Below are 17,636 nucleotides of genomic sequence, written 5' to 3' on the forward strand. Positions count from 1 at the left end.
AGCTCCCCACGGTCAGGTCACCCCCGCAGACGGAGTCCCCCTCTCTCAGGCCCATGCACGAGTGCAGCAGGGCTCAGCTCTGTTCATTTTTCCCTGTGTGCGGTCCTGCCACTGGCCAGAGCAAGCATCCCGGGCCCCCTGGGCCTTTTACAGCCTACCCCGCCCTCCCCTCCAGCCCTGCCCTGGCCTTTTCCTCTTCTGGTTGAAACCAGGACGGTAATTTGGCATCTCATGCTTTTGCCCCATTGGCTGGTTTTCCACCACCTGAGCCGCACCTCCAACCCCTGTAGCCACTGTTTGGCTCTGTGTGCCAGGTGAAGGATGCTGAGAGCCCCTCACTTGTGCTGTTAGGAACAAAGCTCTTGTTCATGGCACATGCACACCTACTGTACCGTCATCTCTCCTGACAGCGTTGCTGTGAAATAGTCGTGCCTTTCCCCAGCGACTGTCCATTCAGTGTCCCGCTGCTCTCAGTGGTGGCACAGTTGTGACATTAGACCTGAAATCCGTGTTTGCAAATTTAGGTCCATGAATTCAAACGGAGTAAAGGGTGCTGTGTGGAGGGAATGTGAGGCAGTCCGCGGTATTTGGGGGGTGTTTTCTCTTTTGGGGTGTAGAACGGTATGAGGGAGCTCCAGCAGAGGGGCCTTCCACGCTTCCTGCTACATCAGGGGTGCTGGAGAGAGCTGGGGCTCCCTGCAGAACTAGAGGCGGCGTCCTCCCCTCCCGGGGAAAGGTCTTCCACCCTTGAGCTGTCTCCCTGTCTGCTGGCTTGTTCTTTCTGTTGGTATGGGGGCTTGAACTCAGGGGCCTCGCGCTTTTACTTGGCCTTTTTCCTTAAGGCTGGCTCTACCGTTTGAGCTGTATCTCTGCTAAAAGGTGGTTAATTGATCTTTCTGCTTGGACTGGCTTTAATTTGTGGTCCTCAGATTTCGGCCTCCTGGTTAGCTAGGATTACAGGCGAGAGCCACCAGTATTCGACTCCGTTTGCTTTATCTGAAGCCACCTGACGTCCTAACTCATGTGCCCATTTCAGCCCTCCAACAAGCAGGATTCAAACGGGGCTCACGGTAGCCAGTGACTGCCTTGGTCTCCCGTGTGCAGGGCATGTGGTCTAGTGTGCCCACCTTCCTGTGAAGACAGGGAGCCTGGGATCATAGCCCGGTCTGTCTAGAGTCTCCCGTCTCGCCAGCTCTGACTTGGAGGTGAGGTTCTGCTGTTACTGTGGAGGGGTGCTTCCTGTGTATGTGTGTTGAGAAGAGAACTATGAGGAAGGCACGAGGCCTGGCCTGGGCAGCCTCTGTCCGCGCCAGCCCTGAGTTTCCACATCTTGGGGCATCGGCCCCGTGTTGAGCCTGGTAGAGCTGCAGACAGCCTGTGGCCACTCCCCACCTGTCCTGCTCCTCTCAGCCGTCACCTTTGCTCAGGGCTCCTCTGCCTGTGCTCCTGCCTGCCTGTGGTGCCCTGAGTTCAAGCCGCAGCACTATCCAAAAAATCAAAAGGGTGCATCTCCCCGGCGGTGGTGTCTGACCATCTTCAGTCCATCTCCTAGTCTGTGTTTTTCAGATACGTGTGTTAGCTACCTCTCTGCAACAAGATGGGATAAAGAAAGGTGAATAGATGAATGAAGTTCACCTCATCACAGGCAAAGAAGTGGGAGAAGAAGAGAGGGACTCTTCCATGCTTTGAGCTGATGCCACGCTCTGGCCATTCAGAGGCGAGTTAAGGGAAGTCAGAGTGGACTTGGTCATGCGGACCGCTGACAGCAGGCCCGTCCGATTCTCTAAGGTTCTCTGCTCATAACCTGCAAAGGGGCTTTCCCGGCCCTCCGTGTGGAGTGGGAAGAGTCTGTACAGCGCATCCTCCATCATTGCCTCGCCGCTGGCTCAGTGTGGAGTAACTGCAGCGGTCCTTCGGCGGCGCCGCGTCTCCTTTTCATGATCAAGAGGCCCAGCGTGGAGGCCTGCACCTTGACGCAGGCAGGTGTGCCCTGCCAGCCAGTGTAGAAACAGAGGCACGTGTGCCACTGAGAGTAGGCACACAGATTCCTCCCTCTTTTTTTTTTTTTTTTTGGTTGGCCTGGGTGGTGTCCCTGAGCTCTTTAGCTCAAGGCTACCACCCTACCTGTGAGCCAAGCCCCACTTCCCGTTTTCTAGAGATAAGAGTCTCAGGTCCTTTTGTGCCTAGATAGGCTTCAAACCTTGATCCTCAGATCTCAGCCTCCTGAGTAGCTAGGGTTACAGAAGTAGCCACCACACCTGGTTCCGATTTCCTTGTTGAGATGAAGAAAATCTCCCCTGGGGATGATGCCCAGCTCAGTTGGAGAGGGGTGGGATGGGAGGTGGTGGCACCCCAGCTCCCATGGCCAGGTCTGGAGGGAGAAGGTGTAAGCCCGCCCTCCGCATACCGGGGCTCTAGCAGCATTCCATTTGGCAGTGGCTCTGCACAGCCACCTGCTGGCCTTGCCTGCTGCACCAGCTGCTGGGAGAAGACAGAGCTCCTTCTCTCCAGATGAGCAAATATCACTCTGAAATGCCAGGCGGGCAGGGCACGCTGTGTACCCAGGAGGCCCACACTCCTGCGTTAGGACCACGGGTAGGCGCAGGGCAGAGCAGGGCAGGGCGGTGGTGTGGTGCACCAGGCAGGGAAGGAGGAGACAGGCCACCTTGGGCGGGGGGCACACAGGAAAATAGGGGGGATGCCTCCTCTCCCTTCATTCACTTTTCTTTCTGGTTTGCTCCAGCAGGCCGGTGACCAGTGGAATTTGCGTGAGGTAAATGTTACGATAGAGAACTGATAGGAGTTCTAACACCTTGCAAAAGTTGTCCTTGAAGGTGAGAAAGCACGTTGGAAGTGTTCAGAGGTTCTGTGGCAGGACTGTTCTGCCCACCCCGCCCCCAGGAACTTAAGCCTAACCCTCCAGAGCGGCTCCCTGAAGCTCGGGGGTCAGGCCCAGCATCTCTGAACCTGTGTAGAAAGGACACAGTGCAGTGGGAAATGGCCGCGTAAAGATGCCTGCCAGGATGCCTGCTCCAGGTCTCCATTGTGAATGCAAATGGCACTAAGAGTCTCCCTCACTTGGGCTACTTGTTGCTGAAATGGAATGTCAGGCTTTCGTCATGAGAAGAATACTTGGTAAACTGAGTGTACAGACATAGCTTACCCTAGAAACATTCTAAATACAAAAATCTCAAGTGCAGTGCAGAAAGTGTAGCTAATCATTTGTAGCATAGAAAAATTCATATTCTCCCCAAGACTTTAGTTTATGTTTCCATTAAATCCAGTTCAAAGTGCATTTCAGCGGATCTCATTATGAACCAATTGGGTATTTTCTAGACCATGTTAAGTAGAGCAGCTCACTGGGGTCCCTGGTGGAGCTGAGCAGGTGGTCTATTCTGTCTCTGTGACGGAATGCTGTGGGATGGGTAGCAGTTAAGTAGTAGACTGGATTCCTGCCAGTTCTGGAAGTGCAGAGTCCAAGCTCATAGCCCCAGCAGGTCTGGTGTCTTGTGAAGTGCCTTCTTTTTGTCCCTAGATGTTCCTCCTCACTGTCCCCCAGGTCTCTTTCCTAAGGGTAGTAATACCCTGGATGAGAGCTCTGATAAAGTTGTGTGTGTTATCATTGAGACCTGAAGCAGTATATTCTCAGTCACTACCCCCACCCCTGGTCCCTCGGCTTGACCTTAGGGCCTACGTACTGTCCTTGAGGTCTTTAACTTAAGCTAGCACTCTATACCAGTGCCACAGCTCCACTTCTGGCTTTTGGTGGTTAATTGGAGTTATGAGTCTTCCTTCTTGGGCTGGCTTTGAACCATGAGCCTCAGATCTTGGCCTTCTGAGGTAGCTAGGATTACAAGCATAAGCCAGCTATTTACAATCTTTTTTAAACTGGAAAGTATGTGGACCTTCTATATAATTTTTTTTTCCCAGTCTTGGGCTTGAGCACTGTTGTTGGACTTTCTCAAGGCTAGAGCTCTACCACTTGAGCCTCAGCACCGCTTCTGGCTTTTTTTGTGTATGTGGTACTGAGGAATCGAACCTGGGTCTTCATGCATGCTAGGCAAGCACTCTACTACTAGGTCAAACTCCCAGCACTACATAAGAATTTTTAACTGCCGGGCACCTGTGGCTCACGCCTGAAATCTAGCTACTCAGGAGGCTGACATCTAAGGATCATGGTTCAAAGCCAGCCTGAGTACAGAAGACCTTGAGACTCATCCCCAGTTAACCATGAAAGAAAACCAGAAGTGGTCCTGTGGCTCAGTGGTAGAGCACCAGGCTTGAGCTGAAAAGCTTAGGGACAATGCCCAGGCCCACACTTCAAGCCCCACAACTGACAAAAAGAAAAGAAAAGAATTTTAAACTATACTTGGCTTTTCTTCTGCTGATTAAAAACCAAGAGGGTAAGGGACAGGGAATGATTGGTAGATTAGGTTACCCTTTAAATGCGCAACAGGTATTCAGAGTTTGGATAGTGTTTTATTCAAAATGTATTGTAAGTTAAAAGCTACCTTTGGACTTCCTGAGACCCGGGGGAGAACATAGAAGTCAGCTCAGCATCCAGTCAGGCTCTGCCTGTACTCTGTCTCAGAGGACCCCTGTGAGGAGAGGGCATTCCCCTGCCACCAGGAGCCGAGGCCCAGTGACCTGAGCATGCCAGGTGGTGTGAGCACCGAGCCCTTTCACGAAATGACCTTCTGAGCCCAGTTCTGCCTCCTGCCCTCCTCTGGGGCAGGTCGGAAATGCAGAAACCACAGCACGGTGCCACATCTGCCCACCCGCACCTACATCCTCCCAAGAGCAGTGCCCAGACCTAGAGCTCCCCCAGGGGGGGGGTCTGAGTGACGTCCCAGCCTCCTTCCCCTCCAGTCCGTGTGAGAGGCCTGTGCTGCCCACCCATCCACTGTGGGTGAACTTGCAGAGCTCTGCTCCACTGTGTGGAACAGAGCTGTTTGTCCTGGTGATATGTCGGAATAAACTTTTAACCATGAAGGCACATGCTTGTCACAGGGTGGCAGGCAGAGTAGCAGCATGATTCTGGCACAGCATGAGAGCTTGTCATCTGCAGGGTACCACACCTACCTGCTCACTTCTTGTTTGGGCTGTGGAGTTTCTTTTTCTGACCTTTGTAGTACTTATGAAATGCCTGCCTGTGCTTACTGGGAACTTCAAGCAGGAAGATATTAACCATATTGCCAATTGCACAAGACCTGCGAGAGTTTTCCCTTTCCCTTTCCCTTTCCCTTTCCCTTTCCCTTTCCCTTTCCCTTCCCTTTCCCTTTCCCTTTCCCTTCCCTTTCTCTTTCTCTTTCCCTTTCCTTCCCCCTTGCCCCTTCTCTTTTCCTTTCCCTTTCCCTTTCCCTTTTCCTTTCCCTTTTCCTTTCCCTTTCCCTTTCCCTTTCCCTTCCCCTTCCCCTTCCCCTTCCCTTTCCCTTCCCTTTCTCTTTCCCTTTCCCTTTCCTTCCCTTCCCCCTTGCCCCTTCTCTTTTCCTTTCCCTTTTCCTTCCCCTTCCCCTTCCCCTTCCCCTTCCCCTTCCCCTTCCCCTTCCCCTTTCCCTTTCCCTTTCCCTTTCCCTTTTTCTGGGGTAGATTCTGGCTCTCTCTTGGCGCTCTCTTTAGGACTCTCTCTCTCCTTGCTGGGGTTGCAGGTGTCCACACTGCATCCAGCCTCCCTCTGTAGAGGTGGAGTCTCTTGGATTTCTCATACTGGTTGGCCTGGACCTGTGCTCCTCCTGTCTTCAGTCTCCCATGTGACATGGGGTGACAGATGTGATCCACTATAACCAGCTATGGGTTGAGAGGAGGTTTGGTCACTTTATCTGGGCTGACCTTAAGTAGTGATCCTCCGCTTTTCAGACTAACTAACAGCCAGGACTGCAAGTATGAGCAATGGCATTTGGCTTGTTATGTTTTTTTCCCCTTAAAGAAATGTAAGGAAATTGGGCTGTGACTTCTGCCCATTAGAGGAGTTGACTGCCACTTGTCCCAAATGGCAACAGGGAGGGAGGACGCACAGATGTAAATGGTATTCACTTAATTTACTTTTGTTCTAGTTGCTTTGAGACTATTCTTGTGGTTCCAAAGTCCAGAATGGGAATCACTCATTTTGAAATTGATTACTTGAAGTAATACCTCAATACGCACAAGACCTGCCAAATTAGAACCACTGTGCCTGGCTCCTCTGGCTCTTTGATCGTAGTCTTCGAGGAGTTCTGATGGCATGCTTTGAGATTATTTGTGGAAGCAAGCCTTTTGTTGTGCCTTACTATATTGCCACTGTACAAGCACCTTTCAGGCAGGGCTGTTCAGGGACAGGCCTGCTGGCTTTTCCCAGGATTGCAGTTGTCATCACCTTCAGAGCCAAGAGCCCTGCTCACGCACGCATAGCTCCTGTGAAGGCATCATCCTAGGGTAAAAGGCATTTGAAAGTACACGTGGGGAGAGGCGGAGAGTGGAGCCCATGACCAGGTGGGAGGTGTGCCCTGAGCATCTGCGCTGAGGGGCTTGCACCATTACAGGGCCTCTTAGCCAGACCCAGACACTTCGCAGGGATAGTGCTGTCCTCCATCTCTACTCCAGCCGTAGGAATCATACGTTTCTCGTCTTCTCCCTCCTCCATTCTTCTCCCCCCTCCTCACCTTCCTCCTGTTTTTTTTTTTTTTTTTTTTTTGTGTGTGTGTGTGCCAGTACTGGGGCTTCAACTCCAGGCCTCATGCTCTTGCTCAGCCTTTTCTGCTATGGTTGATGATGTACCACTTGGGTCACACACCTACTTTTAGGGGTGTGTGCGTGTATGTGTGTGCATGTGCATGTGTGCATGAGTGTGTGCTTGAATCTAGGCGTGGGTGCTGTCCCTTAGCTTTTTTGCTTAAGCCTGACCTTCTGCCACTTGAGACACAGCTCCACTTTGAGCTGTTTTACTCTTTCATTGGAGATAGGCGTCTCATGAAGTTTCCTACTTGTGCTGACTTTGAACCATGGTCCTCAGACCTCCGTCTTCTGCATAGCCAGAATTACAGGTGTGAGCCCCCAGCATCCAGTACACTGTGTTTCACACAGGAAGGGAGCGGAGAGCTGCTGTTCATAGATGACGTCGCCATGTCTGTTCCTCCTGTGATGGCCAACTTCCGTTTTGCTCTGCTGTTTGAGGGGTTGTTTTGCATATAGATTTGAACTAGGGCATGTCCAAACTCCGCAGTCGCTGGGAGCCTGCTAATAGACATTCCGAGAGACTTGGCTCTGAAACGTTCAGCTTTTAGGTCATCTCCCCCTCTGCCTTGGGCTGCCCGTGTGCAGCCAGCAGCGGGCGGGGCGGCTGGGATGTGCTCCTGCTTAGAAGTGGTAGATTTTATACATTGACTCTTACAGGTTTAATGATGTGTTTTCCTTTGAGAACACCCATAATCTCTCCCCTCCTGGAGTCTTTAAATCTCATTTAGAGAAATCCATGAGCTTTTCATCCCAGCATGTCTGTTGCTGTCTGTACCATCTAGTGTCTGAAAGGCCTTGGCGATGTGACTACCAGAAATTATTGGGTACCTAGTTGTTCCTTACATACCTGAGTTGTATGGGGGATAGACTTCATTGTCACTTCTCCATATTTACACGGTATTCCAGTCAGTCTCACCCTGCTGTCACCTTCCCGTCCCCCTCATCCTCTGCCCAAAACTATCTCAACACGCTTCACTGTTCTGCTTCCATAGTCACAAATCATCTGTTAGAACAGTGTTGGTTGTTAACTCAGCCCTGTTAGTACAACCCTCTGTGGCACTACCCGATTTTGCTCTCCCCGTCCCTCATTGTGCTATTGACCAACAGCTTTTGCTCAAGTCTTGTATGCTGTTTTCATGTATACTTGTATTTCAGAATGAGTCTTCATGCTGCCCTCTCCTTCGTCCCCCTCCCTCTACTAAGTAAGCTCATAGCTTGATTCATGTTGCATGTTTAACTCTATCAATACTTCTATGTGTGGATAAGGAGGGTTTGTTTGAGTGCTTGACTGACTCTTCTTCACTCCGGTTGAGGAAGATTAGTTTCAAAGGGGATTACAGGTGGTAAACTACACTCTTGTGTTTGCATTACATTCTAATGAGGACAGGTCACTGCTATTGCAATAATATATTTAGATGAATATAGGATCCAAAGTGTAACCTCATATTCTAGGAAGACCTTGTCTAACCTAGGTGGTAGTAGAAAAGAGATGGGGTGTTGGTTATATAGGCTATGAAGGGCCGAAAGCTAATCTTCATGGGAAGATGTCATGAGGTAAGCAGAACAAAAAATTAAATTCACTTAATGTTGTGTTCAGTTATGTATATATGTATGTGTGTACATATATTTGCACACATAAACCCCCAAACAAAAAAATACATAATTGAACAGAAAGTAGGAAAAACAAGAAGAAGAAGAAGAAGAAGAAGAAGAAGAAGAAGAAGAAGAAGAAGAAGAAGAATGTTGAGACGCTCAGGGATAGGAGGGAGTATGAGTAAGAGAAGAGAGAGTTTCCCTGTAGATGGGAGGAGGGTGCAATAGGAGGGTGTAGACGTCTGAAAGCAGGTGGGTGGGGTTCTGAGATGACAATTCCAGATGAAAGGAAGGAGTTAAAACCAACTCCAGGATGAAATGGAGAGGCAACAGGTCTGTGCTAGAATATATAAGTTAAAATATACATAGCCTTTATCTGATTTAAGAACAAATAGAACCCTCAAAGCCCTGGACCAAGGCAAACAGACACATAATAGATGTGAGTTTCTGATTGTTCTTATATGTCTATCTTATGGTTATATCTAGCTGTCTCTGTAGGTTGCAAGGGTCTGTTGTAATGAGGGATTTGCTTTCCTCCCAGGACCTCTGATGGGGAAGGCGGCAGAGTTCAAACTGACGGGTGACAGCTGATGCCGCTATTGTTTGGCTCTGCCAGGGTTTCCCAGGTCTGCTGGCCAGACCTGCTGCTGCTGCCTGTCTCTAATGGTGGGCGATGCTGGATGGGGCTTGGGACCACAGCACCTTCTGCAGTGGGATCTGCAGTTTCTTCCAGGTGCCTCGGATGTCTGGCTTTGGGGTACTCCAAACCCTTACCTGCTAGTACTGATACCCGCTGGACTCCGGTGGCAGCCCAGTTGCCCCTAGCTTAAGCCTTTGCCGTTCCCTCAGGAAGTCTGCTCTTAGTAATTCCCTTGCCTCTTCTAGCTGACTCGTGTCTTCTATGGCAGCTTCTGTGGCAGCGTCTGCAGATTGTTAAGCTATGATTACTTCTCGACCCTCAGCTCCCAGGAGGTGTTTCAAGGTGGTGAGGCTTTGTCACTGTTGGGATAGGAGGGGCACAGAATGTCTTAGTTTCTGTACTTTAGCCTACCATAGCAGATTGGCCCCCGCCTCGCAAGTCCCTGAGCCGACTGAGTTTTCTTGAAGCTGACTTTGGTGATCCCTTGCTGAGACCATTTGAACTCGTCCAGTATTGCTGTCCTTCTGATTGGGGAGTCAGAAGGTCCATAGTCCTTGATGCTTTTCTAATTCCCTGATTGGGTCTCTATGGACTCCTCGTTTGTTTTTGTTTTTTTTTTTCCTGTTTCCTTCATCAGACTCTTTCCTTCATCAGACTCTGCTTGCTTTTGTGTCAAAGGGTTGTTCTCACTTATAGAACAAAGGTGGTGAATGTTTTCCGCTATCTTGCCCGGCCTCATTTTTCTGCCCTTCTCTTTCTCTTAGAATCTCCAGGTCTTCTAGATAAATATGGCAGGATTAACTCCTGCCCCTTGCAAAGACAAAGTCCTTTGCCCTTTAAATTCACGGAACACACAGGCCTCTCTGCTCCCTCATTCACAGCTGTAGTGGTTTAGCACTAGCTGATCTCCAGGGGAATTCCCTCTGTGAGGAGAAAAGCCATTGGCCTAGCCTGATGGCCAGGGTACTCAGGCCTGCGTGACGTCTAGACTCAGTTGACAGTTAAGAATGCCAGAGCGTAAAGTCAGTTCCTGTCGGTGTGTTCACACTAATGGAAAATACCAGTAATGTTGATAGGAAGTAAGTGTCTTCGACAACGAAGATTGTGTCACAGCACACCGAACATAACTACTTTAAATACAAGGCAGCTGGAGCCGAGTGGGGTGTGGTGGTACATGCGTGTTTCCCCCTCGGACATCACAGGCCCCTGGCAGTGACCTGCCCTCCTGTCCTCGGCCATCCTCATCATCACACGCCCCTTGAACAGACCAAGCACAGCGCTGTGCTTGAGTACCAGTTTCTCCCTGATGAGTTGAGAGTGCACTGGACGTGCAGGTGGGAGCACAGGACGTCTCCGCCTCTTGGGGACTGGCAGGCAGCACACGGGACGAGCTGTGATGACCGTGCTGTGCATGCCCACGAGTGAGCAGTCCGCTCTCAGACCTGACTGTGTGGCGGGATGGCGGATGACTAGTGACGGCCTGTGGGAGGGCAAAGCTCCACTGCAGTGCAGGGACCACGGCCTGGGGCCGGGGACCAGGATGGTGGGTGCCTTTGTACCAGACTTATTTCAAAGACTGTAGCTGACACCAGGGGTGTGTGCAGGTATATGCCACAGACTCACTGGAAATTGCCCTAGAAAGTACCAAAATGGTGTGTGCACGTGTGGCTGATGGCGTGCGGTTGGTGCCCTGGGCCTGTTGTGTGCTGTGACTTGGCACAGTGCTCTGGATAGCAGTGGACCCATCACATGCTGGCACCCAGTGGAGATGCACTCAGCAGCACTGGGCCCCTCCTGGCACTTACCCGTGCCAGTAGGTGCCAGTGTATCCAGCGTCTCCCTGAGAACACTGCCTCTCTCGACTGACTCAGCGGTCCCTCACGCCTGGGAGTGGAGGCAGTGATTTCCTCTGTTAGGGTGGAGCTTGCACTTCTGGGCTGAGTCTTTGATCTGTGGCCAGTGAGCCTGGCGTAGGGGCTAAGACTTCGCTATCTGAACATTTAAATAATTTTATCTTTTAAGGAAAAGTTGACAAACTAGAGTTAGATATGGTTGTTCTTTCTGAATAGTGTAAGCCTTGTTCTGTGGGATCTTCAGCTCTCTGGCAACTCCAGGGATCTTGGAGGTGACTTTTAGGTCATAGTCTTGCCACGCCATTCTGGTCATTGTCCTGGCCGTGTCCGTTGACACGGGGTGTTTTAAAAGCGTGACCCTGTGTGGTTGGTGTGCACACAGGATGAGTGTCCTGTCCATCCTTCCTCCACGCTGAGCTTTTCCTTAGTGGCCGTGGTAGGTTGTTTGCCTCTGCCAGCTCTCCACGGAACAGGCTCGGGGGAGCTTGAGAGACACCCTCAAAGTCAGCGTCCGCTGCTACTGCTCTGAACGGGAGCAGATTCACAAATCAGGTTCCTGGTGTCTCTTCCAGCTGGGGTGCTTAAAATGTTTTATTATTATAAAAGTCATACACAGAGATGTTATAGTTACATAGGTCAGGTAAAGAGCCCCTCCCTCCCTCCCTCCCTCCCTCCCTCCCTCCCTCCTTCCTTCCCTCCTTCCTTCCTTCCTTCCTTTCTTTCTTCCTTTTTCTTTATCTTTTTCGCCACTCTCAGGGCTTGAACACAGGTTCTGAGCACTGTCCCTGAGCTTCTTTTGCTCAAGGCTAGCACTTTACAACTTGAGTCGTAGTGCCACTTCTGGCCTTTTCTGCTTATGGTGCTACTGAGAAATTGAACCCAGGGTTTCATGCTGCATGCTAGACAAGCACTCTACCACTAAACCACATTCTGAGCCCAACTGTTAGGTTTTTAATTTTGTTAACTGATATATAGCATGCTTTTTAATGCTATTACTAAGAAAGAAAGATGCCTTAAACAGTTTCTCTAGTAAAGCTGCGTGCCTTTTGCCAGACTGTGAGCCTAGACTTCAGGTAAGATAGTGGAGAGCGCCACTGTGGTGATTATGAGGACTGATGTGCCACTGGAGTCTCCCCGTGCTCCACGAGTCTGGGAAGAGCCCACTTGGGGTCTTCTTCACTGGCTAGCGCAGGCAGACTGAAAGTTTCTTCTTCCTACCCACTTGAAGAATCTCATCAGGACAGAGTCCCCATGTGATCAAAGATTGATGATCCTTTTACAGATTTTAGCGTGGAGACCTTATTCTTGGCCTCTGCTATGCCCTCAGCTGTAGGTTCTGTTCACGAGCATATGATTGAGCTGCGGACCATTGAAGCCCTGAGTGGCCCAGGGGGGCAGCCCTTGAGCCCTGCAGTGTGGGCTGCAGCACCTCCTGGCTCAGCTCTTAGCTCTGCCCTCCTGGCCCCTCCAGGACTCTGCCTTTGCTCTACAGAAGAGATGGCATTCTGTCCCAGAGCAGCTTCTGTGCGGTTCCTCCTTTCAGCGCTCTATCCATCCCGTGGATCCTGGGCTGCCCCTTCTTAGCCATGGAAACACACAGTGGTGCAGTGCAGATGAGATCAGATCAGCCTGGAATGCTGTGAAGAGGCTGCACACGTCTGCTGTTCATGGTTCCCGGGCCTGCCAGCCACCATCAGAGCACTGCGGACTCAGCTCCTGATGGGGAAGTGCTCTCTGCTTTGCAGATGGCTGCCTTCTTCTTTACCCTCCACGGCAGAAACACGGGCATAGGAACTCTCTCCACGCAGGGACCGGCCCTACCCTCATGAGCTCAGCTACTCTCCTCACCTCCCGGAGGCTCCATCTCCAAATGCTGGAGATGCCGCAGCATCCTCCCCAAACAAGATGGGATAGCCAGATTCACAGATGCTCCCCATGACTTCTGGCCAGGAAGCTCTGAGCTACACTCCTGCATCCATGTTAACGCCCAGCCCTTCCCTTCCTCTCAGTGTCACGTGGGAGCCAATGGGAGATGGGAAGAAAGTCATCTCACTGGCGGACAACCACATCCTGCTGTGGGACCTGCAGGAAAGCTCGAGCCAGGCTGTGGTGAGTAGGAACTCAAGGGGTGGGAGAGACCAGGGTGGTTGGGGTGGCAGTGGGGGTTAGGTGGCAGCTGAAAGTGCCCCGGCTGACAGCCACCTTCTTGGCTCCCTTGCCCTAAGGGAGGCTCCTGTTACTGTCGGGAGTGCTGTGTCTGTCACACAGGGATTTCCAGAGTACTGGTTAAAGATATAGTCTTCCCCCGCCCCCGCCCCAGTCCTGGAGCTTGAACTCAGGGCCTGGGCAGAGTCCTGGAACTTTCTCAGGGCTAGAGCTCTACCACTTGAGCCCTAGCACCACTTGTGGCTTTTTTTCATGTATATGTTACCAAGGAATCGAACCCAGGAATTCATTCGTGCTAGGCAAGCACTCTACCACTAGACCATGCTGCTGGCCCAAGATGCATTCTTTTTTGGGGGGAATGATTTTTAATTTTTATTAACACTGATTTTTACATCATATTTCAAGTGTCATGTTTAACAAACAAGTATTCGAAAAGGGAATCTATATACAATTACTGGCACATAGATTTTATTTTATTTTTATTTTTATTTTTGCCAGTCCTGGACTTGAGCTCAGGGCCTGAGCACTGTCCCTGGATTTTCTCAAGGCTAGAGCTCTACCACTTGAGCTTCAGCACCACTTCTGGCTTTTTTCTATGCATGTGGTGCCGAGGAATCGAACCCGGGTCCTTATGCATGCTAGGCAAGCACTTTAACCACTAGGCCAAACTCCCAGCCCTGGCACATAGATTTTAGAACATAATTAAAATTAAGCTGAGATGGGGCCAGGAATTTGGCCTAGTGGTAAGAGTGCTTGCCTAGCATGTACGAAGACCCAGGTTCGATTCCTCAGTACCACATACATAGAAAAAGCTGGAAGTGGTGCTGTTGGCAGAGTGTTAGCCTTGAGAAAAACTCAAGGACAGTGCTCAGGCCCTGAGTTCAAGCCCCATGACTATCAAAATATAAAAATCAAATAAAATTAAGCTGAGGATTTGTATGCCATAGATACATATCAATCTATAGAACATTATGTCTATAGAGTATATGCCCCATTGTAGGTTTTATGTCCATGTAGTTACATTTGTATTTCCAAAACCATGTCTGTAGCCTTGGGTACCCAAATATTGAGTCCTCGCTCTTGTACTGTTTGGATCTAATAGCCACAAATTAAGGATTCCATGTGCCTTTTGTTACTTTGGTCTTGACTTGTCTCACTCGACATGATTCGCTCTAGATTCATCTACTTCCCAGTGAATGCCATTATTTTATCTCGTCTGTTGGAATTCCATTGTATGTAGAATTCCATATATATATATATGTATATATATATATATACATATATATATATATGCCACATTTTCTGTATCCATTCATCTGCAGTGGGGCATCTGGGTTGTTTCCATCACTTGGCCATTGTGAATAATGCAGAGATGAACATGGCTGTGCAGGTGTCCTTATCATATCCTAGGTTACAATGCTCAGGGTTGATGCCCAGGAGTGGTATGGCAGGATCATAGGGAAAGTCTATTTTCAAGTTTTTTTTTTGTTTGTTTGTTTATTTATTTGCCAGTCCTGGGGCTTGAACTCAGGGCCTGGGCACTGTCCTTGGACTTTCTCAAGTCTAGAGCTCTACCACTTGAGTCACAACACCACTTCTGGCTTTTTTCTATGTATGGGGTACCAAGGAATTGAACCTGGGTCTTTGTGGATGCTGGGCAAGCACTCTACCACTAGGCCACACTCCTAGCCCTAGTTGCAGTTTTTTAAGAAACATCCAGATTGCCTTCCAGGGTCATGGTTGTACTAGTTTACATTCCCACCAGCAGTGCAGTAGGGTTCCTCTTCACAACCCTGCCAGCATTTGTGGCTGTCTGAGTTCAAAACCTTAGCCATTCTATTTGGGGTAAGGTGGTATCTTGGAGTTGTTTTTACTTGCATCCTTTATGACCATGGATGATGAGCATTTTCTCATTTATTTATTTATTTATTTATTGCCATTTTCTTTTGGTAAGTCTCTTTAGTTCCTTTGCCCGTTTAGTGACTGGTTTGTTTAGTTGGGGTCGGGGGATTCGTTTCTTGAGTTCCCTGTAGATACTAGATATTAAGCATTTGTCTGATGTATTATTGGTAAATATCTTTTCCCAGTTAGTTGGCTATCTTTCTACTTTAGTAGCTATGCTTTGTCTGTGCAGAATTTTTTTATTTTTAGGTAGTCCCATTTGTTAAGTCTCTCTCCAATCTGTTGTGACCCTGGGACTTTGTTGAGAAAGTTCTTGCCTGTGCCTATGAGTTCCAGTGTCTCTCCCAAGACATATTCTTTTTTTTTTTTTTTTTTTTTTTTTTGCCAGTCCTGGGCTTGACCTCAGGATCTGAGCACTGTCCTTGGACTTTCTCAAGGCTAGAGCTCTACCACTTGAGCCTAAGCACCATTTCCGGCTTTTTGCTATGTATTGTGGTACTGAGGAATCGAACCCGGGTTTTTGTGCATGCTAGGCAAGCACTCTACCACTAGGCCAAACTCTCCGCCCCCAAGACATATTCTTTATAAAATATATAAAATAACTTTTAGCACGTTCTTGGGACACAATCTTACATTCAAATACTCATCCTGTTGAATAGTTGGTCTCCTTAGGGTGAATATAACATTTTTTTTCATATCAGAATTTTTCTTAACTTTTTTTCTTTAAAATGCATTTTTTACATGCTTTCATAACTTTTTTGGCATTTATTTTTGTCAAAGTAACAACTTTAGGAAAAGGAAAAAAAAATCAAGAACTGTGATATGGTAGTTCTTCCAGTGTCACATGTTACTGAGGGGCCATCTTTGTGTCCTCTGCCACAGGGAATTGAGAACCTGTCCTTCCGGTAGTTTTGTTATGATAGCCTTATCTCACATTCATTTGTTCCTCTGATGCTTTACTTAGCACTTTTTCCTCATGTTGCCTTACAATAGTAATAAATCCTTTCTGTGTCAAAGAGATCGCATGAATAATGATTTATCATTATTAATATGAGGAATGTAATATAACATATTAAATAACTTGTTAAAGATTAAAAACTGAATGGTGCTAGATGCCAGTAGCTCACCCCTGTAATCCTAGCTATTCAGAAGGCTGAGATCTGAGGATTGAGGTTCAAAGCCAGCCTGGCAGGAAAGTCCATGAAATTCTCATCTCCAATAAACTATTCAGAAAAGTCAGAAATGGTGCTCTGGCTCAAGTTGTATAGAGCTAGCTTTGCACACAGAGAGGCCCAGGGATAATGCCCAGGCCTTATTAAGTTCAAGCCCCAGGACTGGGCAAAAAACAAAACACAAAAACCTAACTGGTCACAGCCTTTGATATGAAATTAAGAGTCGACTTTTCATAGAGCATTCAAAGTATTTAAGGAAATTTTATTATTTAAAAGAAATGTTTGAACAAGCCACACCTCCATATTGATTTCACAGAAGTATGTGGAGTCAAGCACACGGCTAGAGGGACCTGGTGCTTGATATTGGCCTGTGCCCATCTGCAGGCCAGGACTAGGTCCACTTGGGGGTCTCTGTCTGCTTGGAGATGTGTCTGGATTCAGCCACAACCAGAGGAGCCTTCCAATTACCCCTCAGCTTGGTGTTAGAGAAAGGAAGTCCTCTCCCATTGCACGGCAGACTCACAGAAGAGGCAGGGGCCACTCTTAGAGGAGAAGCCACTCTGGGTCTATGAGCACTCAGGGGCTCCAAACTGGGAGCTTTCCTGGAGGTACCGGTGCCCGGGGCACTGTGCATTAGAATTAGGAAGGTTTCTTCGCTCTCCTCCCTTAGCTGTCTTGCTCTGTGGCTAGCGGTGAACACTTCACAACCAAGTCATCGTTAAAGGGTTTTGAGGTCGGGTGATTAATCTGTAACTTATTTTCTGCAGAGATCAATTTGGTATTCTCTGCCCCTCTTTTGTCTGCTGTCAGCAGTTCTGTCAATACCCCTTTGTGACCTGGGCTGTGGTGTTTAATACAGAAACCTTCCATCGATTCCAGCCTCCTCACGCTAGCTCCTCGGGTTTTATTGTTTGAGGATATTGCCTTGTGTGGTGAATCTAATCTTATGCTCACTGCATCATTACCTTTTGCAATTAAATTGGAGATTCTTTGCCATTTATAATCATTAGCAGAGAGCCCTGGGGAGGCCTGGGGTGGGGGAGTCCAGGGGTCCATGGGCCTGATGAGGGTGGGGGTGGCTCCCCACTTCACTCCGTGCTCATTCATCTTCACATGCACCAGCCTGCACTGGCTGTGGACATTAATGGCTTCTGTCAAGGTGGCAGCAAAGTCTTCTCTGTTTGCGCACATGGGGTGAACCCAGGGAGAGCCATTGGGCTGCCTGTGTCCCCACACATGTGGGGACAGAGCCCTGCGCGTGGACCTGGGGAGAGCCATCTTGGTGCATTGGACAGAAATTGACACACCGCAGTGCCTCTGATAGGACTCAAGGGTTTTCAAGGACACAGCGGTGTTGACATACCATATATATTATTTGTGTGAGCCACTCTGTGTACCACATATGTTCTATGTGTGAGTCATTGCCTGTACTGTTTTTTTCCATGTGCTAGCTTCTCCCCGTACTGTGTATGTTCCATGCGTGAACCACTCCTGCTATCACGTATGTTCTATGTGTGAGACATTCGCCATACTGTGTATGTTCCATGTGTGAGCCACTTCCTGTACCATGTATTTTCCATGTACGAGGCACTCCCTGTG

At 49.0% G+C, this 17,636-nt stretch overlaps 1 protein-coding gene across 3 annotated transcripts in view; it reads left to right on the forward strand.

Moving 5' to 3' along the window:
- Positions 1–17,636, forward strand: part of Eipr1 (EARP complex and GARP complex interacting protein 1) — a 77,566-nt gene that overhangs the window by 52,243 nt on the left and 7,687 nt on the right. Inside the window, exons 1-2 of one of the 3 annotated variants that reach the window (XM_090337525.1) lie at positions 2,675–2,834; positions 12,807–12,906. In XM_090337525.1, the coding sequence (XP_090193651.1) occupies positions 12,823–12,906 (84 nt within the window). In that variant the 5' untranslated portion in view covers positions 2,675–2,834; positions 12,807–12,822. Of the gene's footprint in view, positions 1–2,674; positions 2,835–8,984; positions 9,038–12,806; positions 12,907–17,636 lie in introns of those variants that run through there. The other 2 variants (XM_090337524.1, XM_090337523.1) reach the window with 2 other exon arrangements.

This window comes from Megascapheus bottae, chromosome 7, assembly GCF_031878675.1.
Source record: "Megascapheus bottae isolate mThoBot1 chromosome 7, mThoBot2.hap1, whole genome shotgun sequence".
In the NCBI taxonomy this organism is placed as follows: Eukaryota; Metazoa; Chordata; class Mammalia; order Rodentia; family Geomyidae; genus Megascapheus; species Megascapheus bottae.